The 26,941-nt window shown below is 36.4% G+C and overlaps 1 protein-coding gene across 5 annotated transcripts in view; it reads right to left on the bottom strand.

Annotated features, from left to right (window-relative positions):
- Positions 1 to 1,582: 1,582 nt before the first annotated feature.
- LOC120312438 (acyl-CoA (8-3)-desaturase-like) overlaps positions 1,583 to 26,941 on the bottom strand; it is a 43,740-nt gene continuing 18,381 nt past the window's right edge. For 3 of the 5 annotated variants that reach the window (XM_039353166.1, XM_039353164.1, XM_039353163.1), the window contains 9 exons: positions 21,111 to 21,212; positions 18,781 to 18,909; positions 13,389 to 13,449; positions 11,182 to 11,255; positions 6,441 to 6,538; positions 4,502 to 4,598; positions 3,613 to 3,692; positions 3,321 to 3,446; positions 1,583 to 1,970 (listed from right to left, as the gene is read on the bottom strand). In XM_039353166.1, coding sequence (XP_039209100.1) covers positions 1,877 to 1,970; positions 3,321 to 3,446; positions 3,613 to 3,692; positions 4,502 to 4,598; positions 6,441 to 6,538; positions 11,182 to 11,255; positions 13,389 to 13,449; positions 18,781 to 18,909; positions 21,111 to 21,212 — 861 coding nt within the window. In that variant the 3' untranslated portion in view covers positions 1,583 to 1,876. The remainder of the gene's footprint in view (positions 1,971 to 3,320; positions 3,447 to 3,612; positions 3,693 to 4,501; positions 4,599 to 6,440; positions 6,539 to 11,181; positions 11,256 to 13,388; positions 13,450 to 18,780; positions 18,910 to 21,110; positions 21,213 to 26,941) is intronic. The other 2 variants (XM_039353167.1, XM_039353165.1) reach the window with 1 other exon arrangement.

The raw sequence follows: 26,941 nt of genomic DNA on the forward strand, positions 1-26,941 counted from the left end.
TTTGGTGTCTTAGTGTAGTGATTTACTCTTAATCCAAAGTAAATTAGAATATGCTCTATTCACCCTGTTTAGCTTGAATTCAGTTTTTTTCTTAATTGCTTTCTTTTCTTCTAATGTACCATTTTTTCTAGTTCTGGCTGGACATTTGAAAAACCATAATCCTTTGTTTATTATAAGCTGTTCACAACCATGATTGCTCCTTGCATCTGCTGTTGGACATATCCCTGGCCCTTTCATTATGCCAGCTGTGAAGCAGAGTGCTGGCATGTTAGCATGTTGCAAACACTGAAAAACACTACTTCCTTTGCACTCTCATAAAATCAGCTTCTTTTTCTCTTTTCATTCCAGCACTGACTTGAACACACATTTCCCCTATGTGCTGGATTTCCATCAGCAAAACTGCCTACCATGTCCCTGTTTCTCAGCTTGTACAGTATTTCTGTCACCCTTCCCAGCGCAAGGAGAAGCACCTAGAATGAAGAAATGCACAGAAATATAGTCACGCATGGTCATTTTTGTGAGATATATAATGTATATGTTGGTGCAGTATACTTTTTCATTTTTCTCTTTATTAATGAATGTTTTCCCAGTTGCAATATATGGTTGTGAAAGTTGGACCATAAGAAAGGCTGAGCGCAAAAGAATTGAGGCCTTTGAACTATGGTGCTGGAGAAGACTCCTGCGAGTCCCCTGGACTGCAAGGTGATCAAACCGGTCAGTCCTAGAGGAGATCAACCCCGACTGCTCTTTAGAAGGCTAGATCCTGAAGTTGAAACTCAAGTACTTTGGCCACCTAATGAGAAGGAAGGACTCACTGGAGAAGAGCCTAATGCTGGGAAAAATTGAGGGCAATAGAAGAAGGGGACGACAGAGAATGAGATGGCTGGATGGAGTCACTGAAGCAGTAGGGGTGGGCTTAAATGGACTCCAGAAGATGGTAGAGGACAGGAAGGCCTGGAGGAACATTGTCCATGGGGTTGCATTGGGTCAGACATGACTTTGCAACTAACAACAACAACAATATTAGTACTGGAAGCTCTGGGCAAGAAAAAACGTCAGGTAAATCATATGGAATGTTAGGTCCACCATTGTGTCCTGCTATTCTGAGAAACATTGGCATATTTGGGATGCTTTCACTTTGCTGTAATACTTGGGAATTAGAGAGGGGGATGGCCTTTGGAGATGAAGCAGACTCCCTCCCAGCCGGTTCCAGCCTGGTTCCAAGGCAATCATGCCCTGAGAGTGACCTGTTATCTGCCTAGCACCTCAGCATTCTCAAAACATCTTCGCGACATCATACTGGCTGCCGGTAGACTGGTCAGGGTGTGTGTGTTGGGAGTTGGGGAAAACAAAAGAATAGCTGTGTGCATTGTGTAGGATCTTCAGATTCCGCCTGACTTTCTTGTAACCACTTTCTCTCAGTAAAAGTTCTTTTGAGTCAATCGCATGGATTCAAGTGTTTTACTTTCCTGGGGGACCAGCTGGGGCAGATCCTTACATGGAATCTCCAAATGATGAAGACAAAATGGGAGGTATGTTTTGTATCTGTTGATGTGGCCTAGTCTCATTCCCTAATCCAAGATCCATTATAACAGCCATTAGGTTTATTTTCCTGACCATTGCAAAAGAGGCATGAAGTGTAAAAACAGCAACAAAGCAATTCAATGAACATTTTTGAGAAGTCTGCATCTTTATGATGCATTCAAGACCCAAAAGCAGGAAAGAAAAAAAATGTGTTGCTTGCAATGTTTATATTCATTAGGAAACATGCCAAAAGTTCAGCTGAGACCCAAAGTCTCTCCAAGCATTCTGTTTCATCCACAAATTACTTTAGGTTTTCTATCCCTGAAGCCTGTCAGATCCATCTCAGATCCATTCATGTCTCTTCACCCGCCTTCCCTTGTTGAAGACAGATTTTCTGTTCACAATGATATGCTTTGAACCAGATTTCACCTGCAACCTTCAAGGAACTGAAAAAAAAACACCAGAAAGTAAGTCCTGCTTCATTGCTATGAGAATTAAGACCTATTCAGAAAAATCATGCTTAAATTCAGAACAAGTGCAGTACATTGAGGACAGAGTGAGCAGCAAAAAAATCTCTCAGTGACTGCTACATCTTCTTTTAGGTATTTGACATGTCTTGACAGTATCTCTAGCTTGCATTGATGCTTTATGGACTTATATAGCATTATCATAAAGTAGCACTTTATCCAAGCACCCAAATTGAAAGGTCATGTTGATAGGGAGAAGGCAGACTCTGCCCATCTTCAGGAGGCCACCTGGGCATGTAATTTTCATGCTAGCCATATGGAAATAGTTTGCCATTGCTTGCTTCTAGAGGGTGGTTTTTTTTGCAACTTTACAGTCTAGCTCAGCTGCTCCTAACCTTTTGGGCACCAGGGACTGGTTCCATGGTGAAAGGTTTTTCTGAGGATTGGAGGTGTGTGGTTTCGCATGCTACCTGCATCTCGTGGATGGGGCTTTGCTTGTTTGTGCAGACTGGTTGCTGGCAAGCTCCAACCAGGTGCGGTCCATGGACCTGGAGTTGGGGACCCCAATCTAGTTTACATCTTTTTTTTGATGGCTCCTATCAAAATACTACCAACTTAGATGCTGCTTATCTTTTTTCAAGATCACCCAAGTATTGTTGAGAGCTACCACAAATGAAAGGTTCTTTGATGTTAACTGATAACTAATTTTTAATTATAACTAATTTTATGAAAGAAGCATGTAATAGAGCACATGCTTAATGATTAGCATTTCTCTGTTTCTAATACTAGACTTGTTTTTTTCTTCTTAAAGGATCTAAATCCAAAATCTTTATTCTCATTAACAGTTTAATACTTTGCACAGCACATCGCTTTTGAAGCCTCTACCCAATGGACTTAGTGTTCAGTTGACATCTTCACACTTATATTTATATGTCTATATCACTGCAAGTTCTCATGTCTTTTCTCATGTCCTTAAGAGCAAAACCATGCAGATTTGTCTATGGAGATTGTCAGTCATCCAAATCATGGTTATCCCAAAGTGCTTTTTTAAAAGGCAACTGGACTTTCTTGTTTTTCTTTGAAAATGTTTCACTTCTCATCTAAGAAGCTTCTTCAGCTCTGACTGGATGGTGGGGAATGGAATGAATGAGAAGCAAAACGTCTTCAAAGACAAACAAGAAAGTCCAGTTGCCTCCTGAAAAAGCACCTTTGGGACAACCATGCAGATTCTTCATTTGATTTGCTGTTTGGCTAACCTTTATATATTGAATGTTTCCTAGATGCCCAAATCTCCTTCTGAACTGATAGTCTTTGCAGTCTGATACTTACTGCACAACGTCAGCCAAGGCAATAAAGAGGGGTTTTGATTGATATTCAATTTCATGTTTGGCACACATGGATTTCACCAAAGGAGTCGCCTTCCAAAAGTTGTGCCGAGGCATCGTAGGGAAGAGACTATAGGCAGAAAGGAAGGCAAAGAATTATGATCTCTTTACTTCTTCTTCTTGTGCCATATCCATTATCGGACACTGGAGATCATGTTGGCGATCCTATATGAACAATGAAGCAATTTTTCACTGATACCTTAAAATGTTTCTCATTGCCCTAAAGGTGTACTCACTGGTGCTCAATTTGACAATTCAGGTGCCCCATTACCCAGTCATTGAAAAAAGATTGATTCACATTGCATGTTGCCTGAAGCTGGGAGAAGAGAGAAAGAGAGATTTTAGTCCAGACATACTGTGAATGATGGAAGAACAATTTTCAGGCAAATGTCCATGATTTATATTCATGTATGTGTGTATGTATGTATCGGTATATAATTTGTATTTCTAGATAAATATATTGAATTTTAGAAATTATATTAGTTTAAATACTCATTTGGTATCAAATCTGATAATCCCCATTGCACAGTTTTGAAAACATGGAAAATTAAAATGTAATTCTACTAATATGTTCATTTTTCATTTTGTGAAACATTTCTTTTCAACAGTTACTTTCAAATCTTCTCCTTACTTATTCCAGACTGAACCAGGTTGTCTGGTAAGATTCGAACTGACAAGCCTCCTTTTCTAAAAAGTATGTCCTGATCTTGATGAAAACCTGATGCTGGGAATGAAAAAGAGAGAAATGATTTCTGCACTGGCCAGTTTCTCTTTGGTGCTATCATCTTAAAATGAGCCCAAAAAAGTTATTTGTTTTGTTCATCTCATTTCCATGTTTATAAAATCTGAACAAATGTGAGGGCAATCATAACCTATAAGAAAAGGCATGGTATTTTTCTAAACACACTTCGAACTTTTCTATGATGGGAAAAGCATTGTCAAAAAAATAGGTAAAAATAACTTCCAAAAAGGAATTCAGTTTTCACCTATGCAAATTATAGTTTGATGCTGTGGTAATTGGATTATTATGGTTCTCTGAGTTATTGTGCATATAATAAAATTACACAGACAAGCTAAAGTTTAATCGTGTGCAGCCATCAATTTTGTCTTTGAGATCTCTCTTACCTGTGTAGAGAACCAATCCATGTTTTTATCATGATCAATGTGCATAGGAAGATGATTCATCTGCGCTAACCATGTAAATACGATACTCTCAAGAACTCTGAGAGACGGAAATGAGGCAAAGTCAGAAAGTGAAATTATAACTACACAAATCAACCATTAAATAGAACAATGGACAATTTATTGGCTTGTTTGCTAGACTTACAATGCAAATCATTCACTAGACCCAGGGTCCCTATCCCCTGGGCTGTGGGCCAATACTAGTTCGTGACTTGTTGGAAACCAGACTAAGCAAGTGGCATGTGAGAGTGCAAAGCTTCATTTGCACATGTGCAGGATTAGATTAAGCGCACGGACCCATCCCCTCTCCCCCCACTGCCACTACTGCCACGCACAGCCACCAGGCATCACCACTGGTCTGTACAGCCAAAGAGGTTGGGGACTGCTGCACTAGACCTCATGATGCCTTTCTGTGGAAACCAATACCTCTCCAACTGAAACAACCCGAATGACAATTCAAGGCTTTAACAAGACTTTTGTTAAATTCCAGTTGGTTTGTCATTTGCATTTCATTTTTAAATTTTAAAACCTCAACCAGTTTCTTTTGAAGATCAAGTGAAACATCCTTTTCTAACTAATTCCTTTGGTCTATCAGTTGTAAATCCAGTTTCAATACTATCTCCATCTTATCAAAATTTGCTCTAAAATGACATTTCTTTGATAACATTCTTTGGACATAGTTTATCCATTAAAGCACCATCATTATGAAAATATTGATATGATGCTACTATTTTCGAATTCAGTTCTTCTCCTTCAGTGTTTTTATTTTCATAACATTTTGTACTATCTTGCAGGCCTGTATATCTTTCCTCTACTTAAAATCTTTAATCCCCTCTTGTGTCCAGTTTTTGAAATCATGAAATTATTTATCTGTGTCATGTTCTATAAAAAACAAAACAGGATCTATTTCCCACAAGAAGCTCTTTGTACTTTATAATTAATTCCAAAATCTTATTATAAAAGTTTTACTATTCCAATTTTATGTGGACCTTTAACCTATGTGTTACTTTCTAAGACCAAAATCATATTTAACCTTTTGCTGATTATTTAAGATTCTTAAGCTTATAATCAAAACTTTCTTCTGTTCTAGGTTGAAAGGCATTTTCAAACTTGTCATTCTAATAGCTTAGAAGTAGTTAATCAGCAATTTCTGAAAGTGATTAGAAAGTGCTGTTTGCAAACTTCGTATTCTTTGAAAATCTCTCCTGCTATTGGGAGAAAGGTGGCTAGTCCTGTTGTCTCCGGGTACTCAAGCCTGAGGAAAATCACTGCCTGTGAGGTAGACAATTCAATATGGCACTTAGAATTGAGGACTGCTTCACTTCATGGAGTTACATCAAAGTGGCATTTCATCTAAGGTTCAGTCAAAATGAAGAACCGCTTTGATGCTTTGCATATATGTGATGATTGATTCACATATGCAGATTGTAAAAAAATGTATGCTGCAGTCAGAAAGTGATGAATGCATGTGCACCAGTCTTCAACAGGAAGAAAATGAGTGTGTGTATCCTAAAAATAGGGGGGATGTTTTGGGATTAGTTCAGAACAGACTTCCACAGCCTGGGCACTCAACTCAACTCCCAGAATTCCCCAGCCAACAAAGCCATTACTGCCAATGGTAGAACTGAAGTCACATATATGGAAGTGGGCAAGTTTGGGAAAGGATAATCTAGAGCAGGGGTCCTCAGACTTGGCCCTTTTATGACTTGTGGACTTCAACTCCCAGAATTCCTCAGTCAGGCACACTGGCTGAGGAATTCTGGGAGTTGAAGTCCACAAGTCATAAAAGGGCCAAATTTGAAGACCCCTGATCTAGAGAATAGTCAGGGTCTGTGAAGGAATGGTGAAACACAAAGAAAATAGTACATATGATGAACAGTACTTCAAAAGAATGAGGTATCCCAGAACACCCTTGAATCCCAATATGGGGTTGAAGGCAATAAAGAATCGGATAAAATATGCAAAAGTCCATGCCATTTCCTGCAGAAGAGAAGAAAAGGAACAGACATTAGAATAGCATCTTCCCTTGTTCCAAGTAGGCACCCTACATGGAATCGTAATGTGTTCCAGGTATGTATCTTCTGGAAACTTTGTTCTGTTTACTGCCACTTTGACAGAGTCATTTTCTACCCTGGTTGTTTTTTTAATGGATGGACAGATTTAACAGATTGAAAAAACCCATAGAAAAATTCACTAGACAAGATTGAGTATGCTTTTTTTTTTTTTTAAAAAAAAAAGTACAATATTTTGAGCTCACATCTTTCCTGAAAGTAATGGAAAGGGAGAGAAGTTTCTTTGCATATTGTTATAAGGATTTTTAAAAATTAATCAGGGAAAACAATCTTTTTATATAGTGACTATCAATACAAGAGACAATGGATGGTTGTAAGCACCAATGTTGGTGTGTATGAGGACTATTGCAAACTGAAAACATTGTTTTCAGTTTGTAATAGTGGCAACTATCTGTAGCTCGGATGAGGGTGGAGGTTCATTCTTTAAGCTTGTGGGTTAAAGAACCAGGCTAAGCAACATCATCATCAGAGTTTAGGGAATGTCAGGATTGGTGTTCTTCTGCTTATAAGGGTTTTGTGTGGTCAGTAGTTCTTGTGATGGGGAGGTCACATCAGGTCAGGGTCATTGGGAAGTGAAGTGCTGGTTGGGGGGGGGTTGCATAGGTTTGTTGAAAGTTGGTGCTGTCACGGTTGGTTGTGTGGTTGGTTTGAATTCTCAGGGGTTTGTAGGCTGGTTGTAGATTTATGTGTCTGTTGACGGAATTGTGGAGCTGAGGATCTGAGCAACCACCCCACTACACACAAAAGAAGCTGTGTCCAGACCCTCTTCAGAAGGGCCAGGACATACTGCAGTACCACAACACTAAGAAAAAGAGAAGAGAAATGGCTGCCTGACATCTTTCTCTGCAATGGCTATCTAAAAGTCTTCATATTCTGACACACATCAGCCAAACCACAATGCACCACACAGCCAACCACCATGCAAAAATGAACACTACACAAAAGGGGTGTCAGAAATGACAGCCAGAATTCTCCAGCCTCTAGGAATAGCAATAGCCCACAAACCCACAGCCACACCCCACCAGGAATTATCCAGAACCAAAGAAAAGATACAGAAGGATGAAAGAAATAATGTAATTTACAAAACCAACTATAGCAATTGCAACCAATTCTTTTTTTAAAAAAAACAAATTTTATTGGTTTTTTAAAGTTCTTAAAGCAACATATTCAGGATACACCGTGGTGCTGGGGTAATCAAACATCTTAAAACAAGACATATATACATAATATAAGCAATACGTCAAATATTCCCTCTCTTTTTCCCTCAAATAGCATAGTATATTTAGAATATCCAATTCTAGCTTAAATTTATTCAACTTGAACCTGTTTTTAAGCTTCATCAATTTCTACCATAATCAAATTAACTTTAAATAAAAACATTTTGAACTCAAATATCCCTTCCACATATGTTCTACTTTCTTAATTTTATCAAAATCTTATTTGTTTCTTCTTCCATTAATCTCCCTTATTTAGAGTAAAATATTAATCTATCCTACACCTATCAAATCTATCAATTGATCTATCTCTTCAAGCTAAAAAAATGATATCATACCTTAAATCATGTCATTCCATTAAATAAAATTCAAGTCTCCAGTTAATTATCATGACTAATAACGTCCATATCATCAGAAAATCATATCATCTTATTAAATTTCAATTAACTATTAGTTCACTTCAAATCTGAAACATCTCTTCAATTTTCGTCATTCCATTACATCATAATTTCCATAGAAATAAACCTAACATTCTAAAAGGAACATTCCTAGTATTCTAAATTGTCTTTAATCCCTTATATAGAAAGATATCTCATTTTAAAACAAAAATATTAATCTATCTTAGACACATCTAAATGTATGCATTTATCAAACTATTCTCTAGATATCTAATCCTTCACTTAATCAATCTCTTTAAATTAACAAATTAATATCAAACCTTACATCATTTCAATATTTAATTAACATTCAATTAATTATTGATTCACTCCAACTCTAAGACATCTTTTTACTTCAAACTCAAAATCTCAGTCCTTAGATCAGTCCATAGTTCTAGGTTGCCTTTAATCCAATTTAAGAAATTTTAAATTTCATTTTTCAATCTTATTCTAGCTTTCTTCTTTTGCCAGGTAAGTTTCCATAACAGGGCTTCCCTTCCAGATAATAGGTCTCTTTTTGTTGCTTGTAGTGTCACTTGATTCGATACAGACCATCTTGATCTCTGATTTAATCCTCTGTTTCTCTTGTCCATAAAGCTTCGTTGCTTCAGAAGTCCAAAGTTCGGTCTTTGCTTTTCCTGGTCTTGCTTGTAAGGCAAAATAAGATTCTTCTTATCCTCAGTTAGAACCTCTTCTTGTATAATCTGTTTTGTAGAGTAGTCAAGTGTAATCTGGGAATCAGTTTTAAGTTTTAAAGTAGAGATTCTGGCTCTTAGTTCTGTAGTAGCCTCTTTTATTGTAGTACATATTTCTTCTTTAGCCTCATAGATCTTTTCCAGTATACGTTTACAGTTTAAATGTGATTGAGGCTTCTCCATTTTAGCAATAGTTGAAGAAGAATCTTTTTCCTTTTTAGTGAAGGTTACAGTTGAACATTATCCACCCCCACAGATCACACAGCTAGCTCAAATTATCTTTTTTCTTGAAAAACAGTTTGAAGGCCAAAGCTCTCTCATCTCCAAATAAACAACAATCCAATATTAACTTTTGACCAGTAGGTGTCCTCAGTGAGCTAAAAAGACTTCTTCAAACGCCATTTTTTTCCTTTGTTCTATCTTTAAAGGGAGACTAGAAAAAGAAATACTCTGCTGATATAATACCACTCCAAAAAGCACAAAAAACAGTATTTTCTACAGCACAATGTAAGTAGGAATAGAATATAGTCTTTAAATGAATATTTATTTATTTTTTCTGTCCTTTTTGTAAAACGCGTTTGTTCCCACGATTACTAAAGCCGCTTTCTCCAGACAGGGAAATAATAGCACAAACAGCTTCTACAGGCAAAAACAGCAGGGGTATGGGGAGGAACAAAAGGGGTCTCACCCGGATCATCCACGGTGGGTCTTTAACGCTTAGATGATGATGTGACTTTTGGCTCGTTCAGCTGGGTGATCGGCAGGCCGATCTGTGCTCCATCAGCCCTAAGGAGAAGCTGGAGACTTGGGGGAAGCTGCCGCCCTCCCCTAACTACCAGCCAGCCTCCTCCTCAGTGTTTGCCCCTCCAGGGCGTCTTTTGACCTCCTAGGGGGTCTACCGGCGAAGGAAACTCCGGATGGCCTGGAGGGAAGTTTCCAGGTGCGACCGGCTTCACCGCATTCCGGAACCGGAAGTCACAATTGCAACCAATTCTATGTGGGACAAACATCATGTCAATTGAAAACCAGGCTCCATGAACACCAGCTGGCAGTCAAATGCCATGATCCCAAATCCCTAATCTCTACCCACATTGACACCAAACAGCACCAATTTGATTGGAGCAATACAAGAATCATTGTCCATGCTACCACCCACCTCGATCACGGGTTTATCAAAGCCTGGCACTCCACAAACAATTCCATCAACAGACACATCAATCTACAACCAGCCTATGAACACCTGAGAATTCAGATCAACCGCACAACCAACCAGCAACAGCACTGACCTTCAACCAACCCATGAAACCTCCCCAACTAGCATTTCACCTCCCAATGACTCTGACCTGATGTGACCTCCCCATCACAAGACTCATCACAAGACTCTCAATTGTGACCACACCTGACCTATCACAAGACCCCGATGTGACCCTCACTTGACATGACCTCACCATCACAAGATCTACTGACCACCTGAAACCCTTACAAGCAGAAGAACATCAACAATGCCATCCCTAAACTCTGCTGAAGATGTTACCTACCCTGGTAATGAAACGTTCAGAAACCAGCCCACAAGTTCGGAGAATGAACCTCCACCCTTGTTATTTTCAGTAACTGACATGTTTATGTGAGATCAGGTGAAAATGTAGAGATTTTTTTTTAGCTTTGGTTATGCCACAAAATTTCAGCCATTTTTAATTAGAGTGCTTGTCAATAGTGCATGGCAGATCCCCACTTTAAATAAGGCTGGAAAAGTCTCTTTTTCCATCACCTCTATTAGAAAGACAAAAATTTAATGTCTTCTTCATAAAATGGCTTTTAATAGCCAGCAATAGTTCATCTGGAAGTACTTTAGAATTGGGTGGCATTGACTTTCCTATTAAGAATATCCCCATGCCAATTTTTATATGGTCCTAAAATGGTTTAGCTTTTTTTTTCAAAGTTTTTATTTTCAATTTTACAATACATTACAATCCTAAAAATACTTCAGATAAAAAATAAAACAAATTGATACACACCACTTTCGGTATTGCCCACCCATTTCCCCCCAAACCGCATCCACCCCCAACCAACTAAACCCCTAAACCAAAATGGTTTAGCTTTTTAATTCCCTCTTAAGGAAATAAAATTCTAAACCTAGATACTTTCCATGGGAGAGGGGGGAATCTCAGTATTTTAATATTTGGTATGGATTATTTGTATACTCACCCTCCATAGTTTACGCTGGAGTATAAAGTACAATGAGTAAACTTGGTAAGTTGGTATTAAAAGCAGTGGCAATGCTGTAGAGGAAACAAGATGCATATAGCCATTAATTGTTCTTTTTAAACACAGAGGAGATATATAGAAACAGGAAGTACCAACCACACTCCTCAAATGTTTTGTATTTAACATTTTGGAAACATTATCATTGTACTTGGGAATCTCATCATAAACCAAACCCCAAAACGTGTACATGGCAGACACTGCCTGAATTGTGCCATTCAAATTGTGTTGATTCCATTAGAACCAATTGACTAAAATACACTTGAATGAATGAAAAGAATCTCTTGTTATTCCTGGTGATAAGTGGACAATACTATCTTAATCTACTCAGGTTTATTTAGAAGAAAGCCCTGGTAAATCTAGTGAGACCTGCTTTTAAGTTTATGTATTCATTTATAAAGGGCACAGCTGTCCATCTTGTAAAACACAGCTCTGGGCAATTTACAAAAATATAAAACCTAAAGCAAGAGACAGGGCAAGCCACTATTAGTATATATAAAGAGAGCAAACCCCACTACCTTCTAGCACTGATGATGTTACCTAGCTGGGTAATGAAATGTCTGCAAGAAAACTACCAACCTCAGAGAGCATCAAGGACCCCACAGTTCCAACCTGAGCTACAAATATTCTCTTCTATTGGAATCAGCTGAATAAAAGGTGATTTTCCTTCAAGGGGGGGAATCGTCAGAAGAAAAGAAGCATAGAGGCACAATAAGAAAAGTTGCAAGTGCTCTAGTTGCTGGCCAAAATCAGAGAAGAAAAAAAGGAGAAGAAATTCCAGAGAGAGGAATTAAGGGAGAACAATGTTTGTAAGAAGAAAACATTGTTATACAATATTACTATCGAGTCTGGTAATAGAGTATAATAATTGCAATCATTATAATAACTGTAATTAATGTAACAGTATAGAAATAGCAATAGAATAAAATATAAAATAGAGGCAATAAAAACACACAGATAAGCTTGTAAGTTTCACATTTCACTTTTATGTCTTGGGTTTCTTTCAAAAATAAAATATCTCCGTAACCCTTATAGGAAAATATTTTAAAGAAAAAAACCCCACTTGTTCAGAGTCCAGGGCTTTTGTGGTTCTTGAGACTCAAACTCAAAAGTCAATTTAATTGGAGGCAGGTAAAAAAAACCCCATATGTCAGAGGCCCCTTCTGACCTGCTGTAAGCAATTATCGGTGGTGGCCACTAGCTTGGTTGGCTACAAAAAAGGGTTGGACCAATTCATGGAAGCCATGAAAACCAATGGCTATTAGCCTGGATGGCAGTCTGCCTGTCTGAAGGGAGGCCAGTGGGTTTCCTTGGTAGGTCATTGTGAGAATGGCGTCCTGAACCTGTTGGTCCAGAGGTGGGATCCAGCAGGCACCATTGATGCTCTTATGAATAAAGCAGTTTCAAAAAGAAAAGCAACTGTTGGCCAAGAGGATGGAGCATCTTTTGCATTATTTTCCAATCTCTCTTCCATGGCAATTTTCTTCCACTCTAATTTGATTATGGATGGTCCTCAGTCCTGCCTATAGTTTAGAGCACCAAATAATTGAGCAGCTGCAAGGGAAAGTGTGGTAGCCCCTCCAGCTCTCTTTGCACTGCTTAGGCCTAGCCTGCTTTTGAAGACGTGGACTTAGATGCCTCCATCCACCTTAAATGCACAGGGGTGTCTGTTTGCTCTGAGAAAGAAAAGAATTCCTCCTCATTCTCTGCAATGTTCTGCAGTTGCTGTCACTGCTCTTGTTCTCCCCTCCTCCTCCTCTTTATCTTATTACTAATAAGACTGCAAGGAATATAAATTCTTCCATTCTCCACCATTCAGTCAGAATGGAAAAAGCTTCTTGGGTGAGAAGCGAAATGTCTTCAGCGAAAAGAAAGTCCAGTTGCCTCTTGAAAAAGCACCTTTGTGACAACCAGGAACTGCATGACTGAGAATCGCCATAGACACTTATCACTAATACGTAATAAGAGTTGTTATTAATCTGCACTGGGCTGGGCATTATGTAGAATGCATATATAATCTGTCCATTAGCTCATGGTAGAAAAGATAAGAGTCCAAAGATAATCCACAACTTTTTTGTGAAAGTTGTTTTTTTACACAAAAAACTTCATTTACACTTAGTTAGAAGTAGGGGAAAAAATCAGATACTCACTGAAGAAAAAATATTTGTGCTGATAGTTATAAGGCATGTATTTCTTTTTCTGCAAACCCAACTGTAAAAGAAAGAAAGTAAGTCATGAAAAAACAAATATCCTTCACTAGACAATTATACTTTTGTGTGTGTGTGTGTGTGTATATATATATATATATATATATATATATATATATATATATATATATATATATATATATATATATATATATGTTTAACTAGCAAAAATGCAAGAACACCAGGAAATTATAAAACTGTAAAAAGTTTTAATAAATTAAAAACCAAGCTTTCACTGGCAGCTGCCAGCATTCTCAGGGTAGCTTCCAGTCGATGGGGAGGCTATTTATGGATATGGTGTTCTTTGCGCCCGGCTCCTGGACCTCGTTACAGGTCCCAGCCAATCCACTTGCACTCTGATCATAGTTTCCGTGTTGCTGATCGTTATTTCCTTGATCCCACCCTCCTCCTCATGTGATTTTTATAATCAAAGTGCTTAATATTTTATTAGCAACATATCGTCAGGGTTCCAACATTTAACTTACTAATACATATTAAGTTCCTTTCTCTCTACCTCATTTTTCTGGTCAATGATAAAAGGTAACTGATAAAATAAACTGAATCTTCTTTCTCTTTCATTTTCAATGTCAATCTATCCATTTCTACACACTCTAATTTTTTTTTTAATTAATTTTTCCTCCATTGGTAAATCTTCATTTTTCCAATGTTGAGTGAATATAATTCTTGCTGCAGTTAATATACGTAAAATTAAATATATACACTCTTTCTGATAATTTCCTACAGTTATGTCTAACAAAAATAATTCTGGCTTAAAATCTATATGATTTTTTAATCATTTTCTCTAACCATGTATGTATTCTTAATCAGAATCTTTTAGCTTTAGATCATGTCCACCAAAGATGGTAATAAGTGCCTGTTTTTTGTTTACATTTCCAACAATTGCTTGATATATTTTTAAACATCTTTGTTAACCTAGTGGTGTTAAATGCCATCTATAAAACATTTTATATAAATTTTCTTTGTACACTACCACTTTTGTTATTTTAAAATATCTTTCCCAAAGACTTTGCCAGTTTTAGATAATTATATTTTAAGGCTCCATTTTTATAATGTCTTTTTCAGTTGCTCTGTGAAATAAATACTCAGGCAAGAAAAAGGGAAGAAAAGTGAGATGCACACAACTGTCACAATAATAGACTGTAATTACAAAAAGAAACTAAACATTACATATATATAAAAAAAAAAAAACCCCATCCCCCACCCCTCACAAAAACCCTCCCTTCCCCCCCCTGAGCTTCCCAGAGCAGAATATAGGCTTAATTAAAAATTAAGAAATAAAAATAAAAAATTAATATGTTGTCTTTTGTTTTGTATTGTTTTTGTCTTTTTGTAAAATTTATAAAACTTTCAATAAAAAAAAAAATAATAGACTGTAATTGTGGTAGTTAGAGTAGATTGCAGTCTTTATTTTCAAAGTTTCCAGGAGCAGAAACACATGGCAGAGTGAGGTAGCTTTTGAACTAAATCCTACAGTATAAATACGGAAAGAGCATTCTTTTTTTAAAAAAAACAAAACAAATTTTATTGGTTTTTTGATTTTTAACACAAAGTGCTCAAGACACACCATGGTGTTGGGGTAATCAAACATCCAAAGACAAAATATATATACATACATATATGCATAATTGATTGAATCAAGTATTCCCTCTCTTTTTCCCTTAAGTAACACAATTTATTTAAAATAGTCCAATTCTAGCTTAAATTTATTCAGCCTAGACCTGTTTTTAAGGCTTTATAAATTTACACTACCATTAACTTTAAATACAAACATTATCAATTCAGGTATCCCTTCTAAATATGTTCTAGTTCCTTAATTTTATCATAAATCTTATTTATTTCTTCTTCCGCTAATATCCCTTATTTAAAATAAAATATTAATCTATCCTATACGTATCTAATCCATCCATCAATCAATCTCTTTAAGCTGACAGAATAAAATCAGACCTTAAATCATTTCAATCCATTAGACAGAATTCAAATTTCATCCAATTAATTGTCATAACTAATAACATCCATGTTATCAAACAAACAAATCATCTTATTAGATTAACTCAACATTACATAATAATTTTCTTACAAGTAAACCTATCATTCTAAAAAAACCACATTCTTAATCAATTTAATATATATATATATTCCATTAATCACCCTTTTTCTCTTACTTCTAACTCACAATCGTAGTCCTTAAATCCATCCATAATTCTAGATTACCTTTAATCCATTACCTAAAAATATCTCCTTTTTAAGATAAAATATTGATCTATCCTATGCATATCTAATCCATCAATCAATCTCTTTAAGCTGACAAGATAATATCAAACCTTAAATCATTTCAATCCATTGGGCATCAAACAAACAAATCATCTTATTAGAAATAATAATTTTCATATAAATAAACCTATCAATCCAAAAAGTACATTCTTAGTCAATTTAATATATATCTTCTATTAGTTGCCCGTTTCTCTTATATCTAGCTCATAATCTTAGTCCTTAAATCAATCCATAGTTCTAGATTGCCTTTAATCCATTACATGAAATTTTAAATTTCACTTCTTTTCAGTCTTATTCTGGCCTTCTTCTTCTGCCAGGTAGGTTTCCATAACAGAGCTTCCCTTCCAGCTGATAAGTCTCTCTTTATTGCTTGTAATATCATTTGGATCAATGAAAACCATCTTGGCCTCTGCATTGGCCTCTGTTTCTCTTAACCATAAAGTTTCGTTGCTTTAACATTTCAGATCTCAGTCTTTGCTTTTTCTGGTCCTCAAAACCATAAGTGAACTGCTTATAAGGCAAAATTGATTTCTCTTTATTCTCAGTTAAGTCCTCTTCTTGTGTAATCTGTTTTATAGAATAGTCAGATGTAGTCTGAGAGTCAATTTTGAAGTTTAAAGAAGAGATTCTGGCTCTTAATTCTGTAGTAAACTCTTTCATTGTAGCACATATTTCTTCTTTAGCCTCATAGATCTTTTCCAGAATAAGTTTACAATTTAAATATGAATGTGGCTCCATTTTAAAAATTGTTCAGCTGGATCAAGTTATCTTTCTCTTAAAAAACAGTTTGAAGGCCAAAACTATCTCATCTCCAAATAGTCAACAATTACCATATTAACTTTTGACTAGTAGATGTCCTCAGTAAGCTAAGAAATCTTTTTCAAAAGTCATTTTTTTCCTTTTTTCTATTTTTTAAGGAAAAAGTGGAGAAAGAAATACTCTTCCAATATAAGATAATAATACCGCTGAGGAAAAAAAGAACAACAGCATAAGCTGATAGTATAGTTCTTAGGAAAAAAAAATTTCAGTACCCCAAAACATATATATATATATATAAAATGTAGTCTTTAAAAATTTGTTCTGTTCTTTTTTTCAATGCCTTTCTTCCCAAACATGTAGAAGCTGCTTTTCCAAGCCAGGGAAATAATTCCATCAGGGCTCTTACAGGCAAAAAAAAAAAAAAAAAAGCAAAATAGAATAAAAAGAGGAGCAAAAAAAAAGTCTCACCTGGATTCACCACAGTGGGTTTTCAAGCTTAGATGTTCTTTGACTTGTGGTTTGTAGCGGCTAGGTGATTGGCCATTTTACTGGCCAATCTTCTTCTCTGTCAGTCCTCAGAGTTGGCCCAGACAGCTGGAGGAGCTGCTGCTCCTCCACAGCCGAGCGAAACCTCTTCGACAGAAGTCGCACCCTCCAGGGTGACTTTCGACCCGCATAAGGGTCTACTGGCGAAGGGAGACTAGCTGATGAGGAGACGAGTCTCTTCGTGCAACTAGAAGTGCCGTGACCTGGAACCAGAAGCCCGGAAAGAGCATTCTTAACCTTAGATTTTTTAGCCAGGACTGGAAGAGGTCCTGGTAGCAGAAACACTAGATCAGTGATGGAGAAGTTTTAGAGACCAATTGCCCAAACTGCAATCCAAAATCCACTTATTTATTGCAAAATGCCAGGGCTGCATCAGCATTATGGTGCCCTCAGTGGGGGTGGGGGGCATGGCCCACTGGGTAGGCATGGCTGCAGTGGTCATGGAAGACTGGATGAGCATGCCATCCCCGGTGGCACAATGCCACTTGCTCGCTCACTTCCTGCCCTGTCGCTTCCAAATGCCATGTGCTCGCTACTCTGGCAAACTCTGCTGGGGCAACGGCATGTGTGCCCACAGAGAAGGCTCTGAGTGTTTTCCCATTAGTAGAAGGCCCCAAAAGAAAGCATTACTGATGGACCAGGATCTTCTGAGTTCAAAGTGCTCTATTGTCCCAATATCAGCTCTTCAGCCACATTATCCTATCGCTGGCACAATTAATGTGCTGATAGTAGGGGTGAATTAACAACAAAAAGGGAATCCAGAATCTTAGCTAAAGAGGCAGCTTCTTCATTTTGAGATTTTTATCCTCAGAGATAAAATAATAATAATAATACAATTTCTATTTCTGCCTGTGAAGCATAAGTAATTCTATATTTTCTTTGTTTTAGAGCCATGGTAGTGCAGTGGTTAAAGTGTAGTACTGCAGGCTACTTCTGGTGACTGCTGGCTGCTGGCAATTTGATTCTCACTGGCTCAGGATTGACTCAGCCTTCCATCCTTCCGAGGTCAGTAAAATGAGGACCCAGATTGTTGGGGGCAATATGCTGACTCTGAAAACTGCTTAGAGAGGGTTGTGAAGCACTGTGACACAGTATATAAGTCTAAGTGCTATTGCTACGGCTATTTTAAAAAAGAGCCAAGGCAGAATATGCTTATCAAATCTGAAACAATCCACTGAGATAATTCACACAATAGTCAGCCCAATTTATAACATTAACCAGAGAAGGAGAAAATGGGAATAAACAAATAGATGCTTTAGCTCCATAGCACCCTCCATGTTCTATCCTACTTGAGCTGCTAGGGTTTTGGACAAGGAGACAATCTGTTACTTTGCTTCCCTAACACGCCTTCTTAGGATTGCACTCATGGCCATAAACGCTTGCTGCTTTCCTCAGAATCCTTTTGTATACATTTATAAAGTCAATCCATTGAGATAATTACCCAGTAGTCCAATTCATAATATTTATCTATAGCTATGAGCTATAACAGGAGAATTAGTCTGGTGTATCAGTTAAGCTATCAGGCTAGAAACTGCAAGATTTGAGTTCTAGTCTCTCCCTGGGCAAAGCCAACTGGGTGACCTTGACCAGTCACTTTCTCTCAGTCTTAAAAGGTGTATGGAAATTCACTTTTGTTGTGGCTACCTTATCCAGAAGAAGTATACTGTGTTCAACTCTAAACAGTACAATCTGTTCTGATCTGAAAGGCCAGGGTTCAGTAAAATCTGTTGCTTCTTACCTCCAAAGAAAGAGGTTCCCCTAATGAAAAAAAAACGGGATGAATAGAAACATCTGGGTCCTTCTCGAAACAGTTGGGTTTAGCATGATGCTGGGAATGGTACAAAGACCACCAATGAGCTGAAAGTCCCTGTAGAGGAAGAGTGAAAGAAAGCATTTAGGCACTTTTAAAAGATTACTTGACTATTTACTACAGCAGTATTCTGCTTTGAAGAGGCAATATATTATAGAGGACATTCCACTGAACCTTTGAATCAGATTTTCAAATAGGTTTGAAGGTTTGAATCACCTGACTCTGAATTATCTTGGATAGGTTCAAAAACAGTTTGAAGATTAAATGCGCTTTCCAGCTTTGAAGAATCTCAAGCATTTGTTGCATATATGGACAAAGCTGGGGGAATTTGAGTACTGTACTGAGTTCTCTGATATTAACTTTAAGTAGGTGGCAAAGGAGTTTTGTCACCTTTTGAAACCCTGTCTATCAAAGCCCTGGAAGATGTGCTGCTCTGCCATTTGTGTATTTAGAGAGATTTTTCTGGGGGGAAAAAACAGAATACAAAATCGAGGACTAAGTTTATTTGTCTCGTTTTTAATGAATCTTGCTCTTCCGTGCCTCCACACCATTTTATCATTATTATTCTTTGACTCACCTGTAGATTTGTGTCCCTGTTAGATTTGTGTCCAGTATTTTCCTTCCTTATTTATCACTGGCATTTAATCAGGCTTATTGATCAGGGAATTTTATCACCGGGATTTAATCAGGCTTATCTTACAGTTGTACCAAAAGCAGATGAAGATAACAGCTGGTATGTTAATTCTCATCTGATTTCATTGCTAATGTTGATACAAAGATTTTAATAGCAGTGTTGGCAAATAGATTACAAATAGTTTATTAAAATTGATTAAGCAGAGTTAATAAAAATTAGGCATACAAGAGATAATATAGGATTAGTTATAGATATAATGGACTTAAAATAAAGAACAACTTGTAATCTCATTATTAGATGCTGAAAAGCATTTGATAAAATACACAAATACATATTTATTATATTAAACAAATTTGAAAATCCCTTGGAATTCATAAAATGAATTAAGAGAAAAGGTGGTAACCACTGAGCCAACCAATTCTACACAGCGTTACCTACAACGGATGGATAACTTGGATGATCAAGAACTAACTGTAACTGACTCAGTTCAAATATCAAAAATAACAAAGATTGACACTCAGATACAACTTTCTGGAAAATAGAACAAAGCGGATAACTTATTCATAATTATAACATGGAATAAAAGTCAATACAATATTTGGATGATATTGGCAGAAGGAGAAGAAAATTTTGCTCAGTTTGAATTGGTTAGAAATTTTTGTAATCAAAGTTTGAGGTTTGATAATCGAAAAGTTTTATTATGGGCATAGAAATAAAGCTAGAGTCAGGTTTAAATGTGAGATAAAACGCTGCTTGATGGGTTAAAAAGGCTTTAGAGATTTTGTCTGATTTAATAACGAAAGAAGGATGAGAATTGACTGTTATTATAGTTGATAATTATTAGGGAGTAAACTTGTTTAAGGGTTAAAAAGATTTTATAGACGTAGAGTGATGAAATGATAGAACATGTTTTTTAAAATAGATATGTATATTTTGGAATTACATTATTATTTTAAATATGATAATTATTTTGAAATAGAGAGAGAATTTCTGTCTGATTTAATAATGAATGAAGGCAGGGAATTTCTTGACATTATACTTGATAAGTATTTGAAGGTGTAAACTTCATAAAAGGGCTTAAAAAGATTTTTTATAGATGTAGATTGATGAAATTATAGAATATATTTTTAAAAATAGAACTGTATTTGTTGGACTTATATTGTTATTTTAAATATGAAAAATATGTTGTAAGAGCTACATGTGATAGGGAAACAATTAGTCTTAATGAGTGATCTAATATTAAGGATACCTGAAATCCCAATTAGATGTTTATTGAAATATAACTGGAATTAGTACAATTTACTAATTGTAATTAGTAAAGCTTAAAACAGGACATAGATTATCATAACTGCAAGGTGATTGAGGATTTTTGTTTGATGGAACTTTATCTAAAATTGTATTAATTTTAATAAGTAATATTATTCCTTATTGATTTAATGTAAGAGAGCTTTATATGTTCTTTGAGTGGGAATGGGAAAATGGGAATCCCATTTGACACCTTTGTTATAAACAAAACAACACATTTGATACTTACTGATGAAACCTTTTCAGGTGTATTTGCAATATTCCCTATTTCTCCCCTTCAATTCTGTGGAATATTCTAAGAATGATATACCTTACTTACCTTTAAATGGCACATCACAAATTCATGAAAAAGGCGGTTCCATTTTGGATTGCTGAAGACTGAAAGATGTCCCAAATCATGTTGCAGCCAGACTCCTTGACACTAAAAGGAAAGGGTGATACACAACAGAAGGGACACCTTTTGTCTCACTCCTACATCTCCTGGATTGGAGCTTTCCCACTATATCCAATGGTAATAGCTATGAAAGAATTGCTAGGATAGCTAAAATAAAAGTTCATTCTAGGATTTTTTGTAGACAAAACTCTGCCCTCACACCCTATCACACACAGTTGATGCTGTGGGGCATGGGCAGAGGGCGTGGCCACCATAGTGCTGCTGGGTTGCCTGGGCGATCTGCAGCTGGCCCTGGAGGCGGTGAGTGGCCCTGCGGGCAGGTGGGGTGGGGGTGGGGCAGGGGGTGGAGCAGAGGGAGGGGCCAGTTTTTGAGCACCTGGTCTCTAAAAGGTTTGCCATCATTGATATAAACCACCTTCCACAAACGTGGTAGACAGTGGGAAAACATGGTTGTTTTTTTAATGATCTATTCCTTTTCATGGTCCATCAAGAGCCGTGGTGGTGCAGTGATTAGAATGCAGTACTGCAGGCTACTTCTGCTGATTGCCAGCTACCAGCAGTTCAGTAGTTCGAGTCTCTCCGGCTCAAGGTTGACTCAGCCTTCCATCCTTCTTAGGTCGGTAAAATGAGGACCCAGATTGTTGGGGGCAATATGTTGACTCTGTAAACAGCTTAGAGAAGGCTGTAAAGGACTGTGAAGCGGTATATAAGTCTAAGTGCTATGGCTATTGCTTTTACTATTCTTCAGAATGGGAGATTTGAGATATAGGTTAGATGGACCCAATATCCTTCTTTTCTAACAAATCATTTGTTGATCAGGCCCCTCCCCCATGGTGGCATGCTTAATAGATGAAAATCCTTTTCTCCCACCAATGAACAGCTGATTTTGACACCACAGCTGTTTTTTTTTTGGTAGCTTTGCCCTCTATTCTTTCAACGTGAGACTAGGAAGGACCCAAGAAGAACTTAGGACAATTGTGCACCGATGGAGAACAGGGAGTCTGGATATCTTCAATTCTTGGTAAGGTGTGATTGGAAGGTCTGGTCTCTTCCCACATTTTCCCTTCAGTTGCTATTTTTCTTAAGTATGCCTGGGTTTAATTGCAATTTTTGAAGCTTCACAACCTCTTGATTTATGACTAGTTGACTTCTGACCTATTTTATAACTCCTTGTTGGACTTTTACAAGCTTTTTTTCCTGTTCTTTCATTGCTTATTATCAATTTTTAAACTATTTGTTTTTAACCATAAAGAAGTTGTGGTGGGACTTACATTTACACAGAATGATACTATACATTTTGTTCCTTCTAGCATTTTTCTTTTTCTTCTTTTTAAAAATAGTGATATTTATCTCTTAAATTTTGATGGGAAAATTTCCCTTTCTTTAAGGGGGGGGAGGAGACCCTTTCCCTGTGGAAGCTGTTATGATTTATTTGCTTCTCCTGTCCTTGAGAATAAAAGTATTTCTCATGCCTCTAAAAGGAGACAAAATAGTTTGGGAGGCAACTGAAAAAGAATGTTCTCCAAATTACAGGCTTTATCTGAAAATATAAACAAAAAAATTGATGAGTTAGTAACAGTTTGGCAAAGTCAAGATGATATCCAAAGAGAGGAAATAATAGCTGAACCCGATTTTCAATCTGAGGAATTAGAATCTGTTGCTATGTGTGAAAAAGAAAGTGTTTGGTTTGAAAATTATAGAATTGCCAGAAAAGATTGAAAAGAATTGGAATATAAGAAATTCTGAGGTAATGGATATGATGAAAGATGGACTGGACTTTCTTGGCAAGAAGAATGTTGTGTTGTCAAGGAGAATTATTCAACAATGGATGTTGCAGAATTATTTACAATTATTAACTTTGAAAGTCAGATGTAATTGTTGGGAAAGTTCCCAATCAAAAACCCAAGCAACGGGGCCTGAAGGAAAACATAATAAGGGGCCTGAAGGAAAACATTAAGGAGAATTTGAGAGAAGAAATTGCAGCAGAACTGGCCTCTATTTTGGAAATTGATCCCGAAGAAATGTTGAAAGATATAGAAAAGATTTTTAGAGTTAATTCGTGGGTTGCAAAACAGAGGAAATTACCAAGAGATGTGGTGGTCTATTATGCGAGAAAATCACTTCGTAGTGAAATTATACAGGCCTTCTATAAACAAAGATTTCAGATTGCAGCTCAGGATGTGATAGTTTTAAAGGAAATACCTTCTAAAATTCTTAGAAAAAGAAAAGACTTTGCTTTTTTGGCTGAAGAACTTAAGAAGCGACAAATTCAATTTAGATGGGATATACCTGTGGGGATAGTGGTGACTTACGCTGGTACACGATACTGTCTTAATACAGTTTCAAAAGCAAGAGATTTTTATGTTACTATTTTAAAAGCAAGTCCACCACCATCTCCAAGATCAAAGAAAGATGAGAGCAAGGCAGAAGCACAGTTGTCTGTAGGTTCAATGGCATCTTTGGGAGAAGAATTGTTGGTTGAAGTTATGCAACAGAATTTGCAAATAACGGAAGACCCAAGGGAACAGAGAATTACACGTGCTGCTTATAAACGTAGAGAAAGACAACAACAACAACAGCAACAACAACAAAAGGCAGATGATGGAAGTTTACCACAGTCTATTTCAGAGCCGGTGGGAGGAGCAAGGCCAAAGAGATCATCGACTGTAAATCTAGAGGCTTTGTTCCAAAGACTTCATCCTGCCAAGGATGGCAAAGCTTCTAACTTGGAATGTTAATGGGTTTAACTCACCACAGAAGAGAAAGAAAATCTTTCATTATTTGAAACAACATAGAAATGATATTATTTGTTTACAGAAACTCATATTATTTCTAAAGATCAAAAATATTTGTTTAATCCCCAGCTGGGGATACATTTTATAGCTCCTGCTTTGCAGAAAAAAGGAGTAGTTATCTATGTGAGAAAGGAGCTTTCACCGAAGTTAATTGATTTTGACTTACAAGGAAGATATGTTATTATTGATTTACTAATAAATGATAAGAGAACTCTTCTTGTTGGTTTATATGCAATGGAAAATAAGTTAAAAGTTTCTATTACTTTGCTGAAGGAGCAATTTAATATGTTATTAGCAGATCAAATGGCAACTAATTTGAGGTATGTGAGACATAATAAATTTCGTAATGCAAATAAACCTGGTAGATGGTTGGCTTATCAATTATGTAAGAAACAGAAATTGAGGATTATAGATAAAATAATTTATAAAGGTAAAGAAGTCTACCAACAAAATTTGATTAAAAAGTCTTTTTTAGATTTTTATTCTAAATTATATGCTAGTGAAAGTATACAAACTTCAGATATAGAAAAATATTTACAGGGAGCACATTTTCCTAGACTTACGAGTGATCAATGTGATGGGATTAATGGTTTAATTACTTCTGAAGAGATTATTTTTGCAATTAAACAATTGAAGGTTGATAAGACTCCAGGTACTGATGGGTTAACAGCGATTTATTACAAGATGTTATCTGAAGAAATGATAGAACCATTAAAGGTACTTTTTAATGATATTTTATCTGGAGCAGAATTACCTCCATCTTGGAGAACGGCCTTCATATCATTAATTCCAAAGGATGACCAGGATCTGTCCCAACCTAGAAATTATAGGCCTATATCTCTTTTAAATACAGATTATAAGATTTTTGCAAAGATACTGGCAAATAGATTAATGCAGGTTTTGAAATAATTGATTCATACTGACCAATCTGGATTTATAATGGGGAGATATATGAAAAACAATGTAAGACAAATTGTTAATTTAATAGAGTATTTGGATAAGAACAACCAAATCCCTGCTGCTTTAATATTTATAGATGCTGAGAAAGCTTTTGATCAATTAGATTGGAATTTTCTACTGAAAGTTGTAGAGGAAATGAATTTTGGAGATAAATTCTTGTCTGCTCTCAAGGCCATTTATCAACAACAATCGGCACAAATTATAGTTAATGGGGGATTAACAGACGTATTTAAAATAGGAAAAGGTACAAGACAGGGTTGTCCTCTATCCCCCTTAGATTAAAAGGAATAAAAATAAGTAAGATTGATTATAGGCTGAGAGCTTTTGCTGATGATTTGGTTGTGACATTATCCCATCCAACAGATTCGGTCAAAGATTTGGTTGAAATTTTAGCACAGTATGGACAGGTCTCTGGTTTTAAGGTAAATAAGAATAAAACTAAAATATTATTGAAAAATATGTCTAGGAAGGGAAAAGATTTTATAGCTGAAACAACTGGTTATGAAATAGTTAATAAGGTTAAGTATTTAGGAGTTTATATTACAACATCTAATGGAAAATTGTATAAGAATAATTATGAATGCTTATGGGTTAAAGTTCAAAAAGATTTAAATGATTGGCAAAAGCTACAACTATCGTTATTGGGGAGAATTTCAGTAGTGAAGATGAATGTTCTACCAAAGTTTCTTTTTTTGTTTCAGATGATACCCATTTTAAAGAAGGATGCTAATTTGGATGAGTAGCAGAAGGGTATTAATAAATTTATTTGGGGCTTCCGGTGAATCAGCTGGCTGGTGATGGTGGCTACTTTGTAGCCGTCCTCCTGAGAAAGCGTAAGAACAGCAGAGAATAGCAGTTATCAGCTGTCCCGCTGTTCAAAACCTCCTTCCCAGGCAAAGGGGGGGAGGGGAGTATCACCTGAATAGTGGTAGAACCTCTGAAAACCCCTTTGAAGTTTTTTTGGGGGATGTAAAGAGAGTTCCCACGGAGTTCAGGCTGCCTCCACTTCTCAGCTGTTTTTGTCTCTAAGGACAAAGCAAGGCGCCGCTCCCACCTCCATGCTTAGAGAGATCTGGTGAGCTATTTTAAAAGCGGACAGAGCTGGATAAAGGATTCTTTTTTTGATTTTATCTGGATTTTTAGTTTTAAAGAGTGATTTTTATTTTCCCTTTTTTCTCTCTTTTCTTTCATTGAGAGTGAAAGTAAAATGGCGATTGGAAAGTTTTCAAAGTGAGTGGAATGGAATGAATGGATTAGATTGTTTCTTTTTCTTTTTTTAAACTTTTCTTTAAGGTGGATCTGTGTTTCAGAAAGATTTCTTTTTTCTTTCTTTTTTTTGTTTTTTTTTGTTAAACTCTTTTACTAAAACTTTTTTTTTAAAAAAAGGGTTTTTTTCTTGTATTTTTTTTTGAGAAGGAGGAAAGAAGAAACAAAACTTTGTTTTTTTGAAAATGGCTTCAAAGAGGCAAGTAACATCTACTGTACCTAAGGTGGCTTCTTCTCCTGCGATCTTACTAGCACAACAACCTAAAGCAACACCACCACCCTCTCCCCCTTTGCCAGCAGTAATGGTAAAAGATATACAAGACATAATGGGAAATGCTATATCTCAAATTAGAGGGGAAATGAAAGAGCTTTTGGTGGAGAATAATATTATTTTGAGGCAAGATATAGTTATGGCTTTATCAGGACTTGCTTCAGTGGTTGAGAAGTTGGACTCTAGAGTGGAAGAAGTGGCAGATAAGGTGGAGGCACTGGAAGATAAATTTGAAGGTATGGAAAAAAAGATGGAAATTTCACAAGATGATATTGTTATGTCTCAATATAGAGAAATGGAATTCGCTTTAAGAGTCAGGGGGCTGAAAGAAGACATGCAACAAGATTTGAAAGAGATTATGGCAAATGATCTTGCTGTTATTTTGAATAAAGAGAAGGAGGAAATATTTAGAGAAATTGAAAAAATATTTAGAGTTAATTCTTGGGTTGCTAAGCAAAGAAATT

The sequence above is a fragment of the Crotalus tigris genome, unplaced genomic scaffold (genome assembly GCF_016545835.1).
Source record: "Crotalus tigris isolate CLP2741 ecotype Arizona unplaced genomic scaffold, ASM1654583v1 scf7180000018504.2861643, whole genome shotgun sequence".
Taxonomy (NCBI): Eukaryota; Metazoa; Chordata; class Lepidosauria; order Squamata; family Viperidae; genus Crotalus; species Crotalus tigris.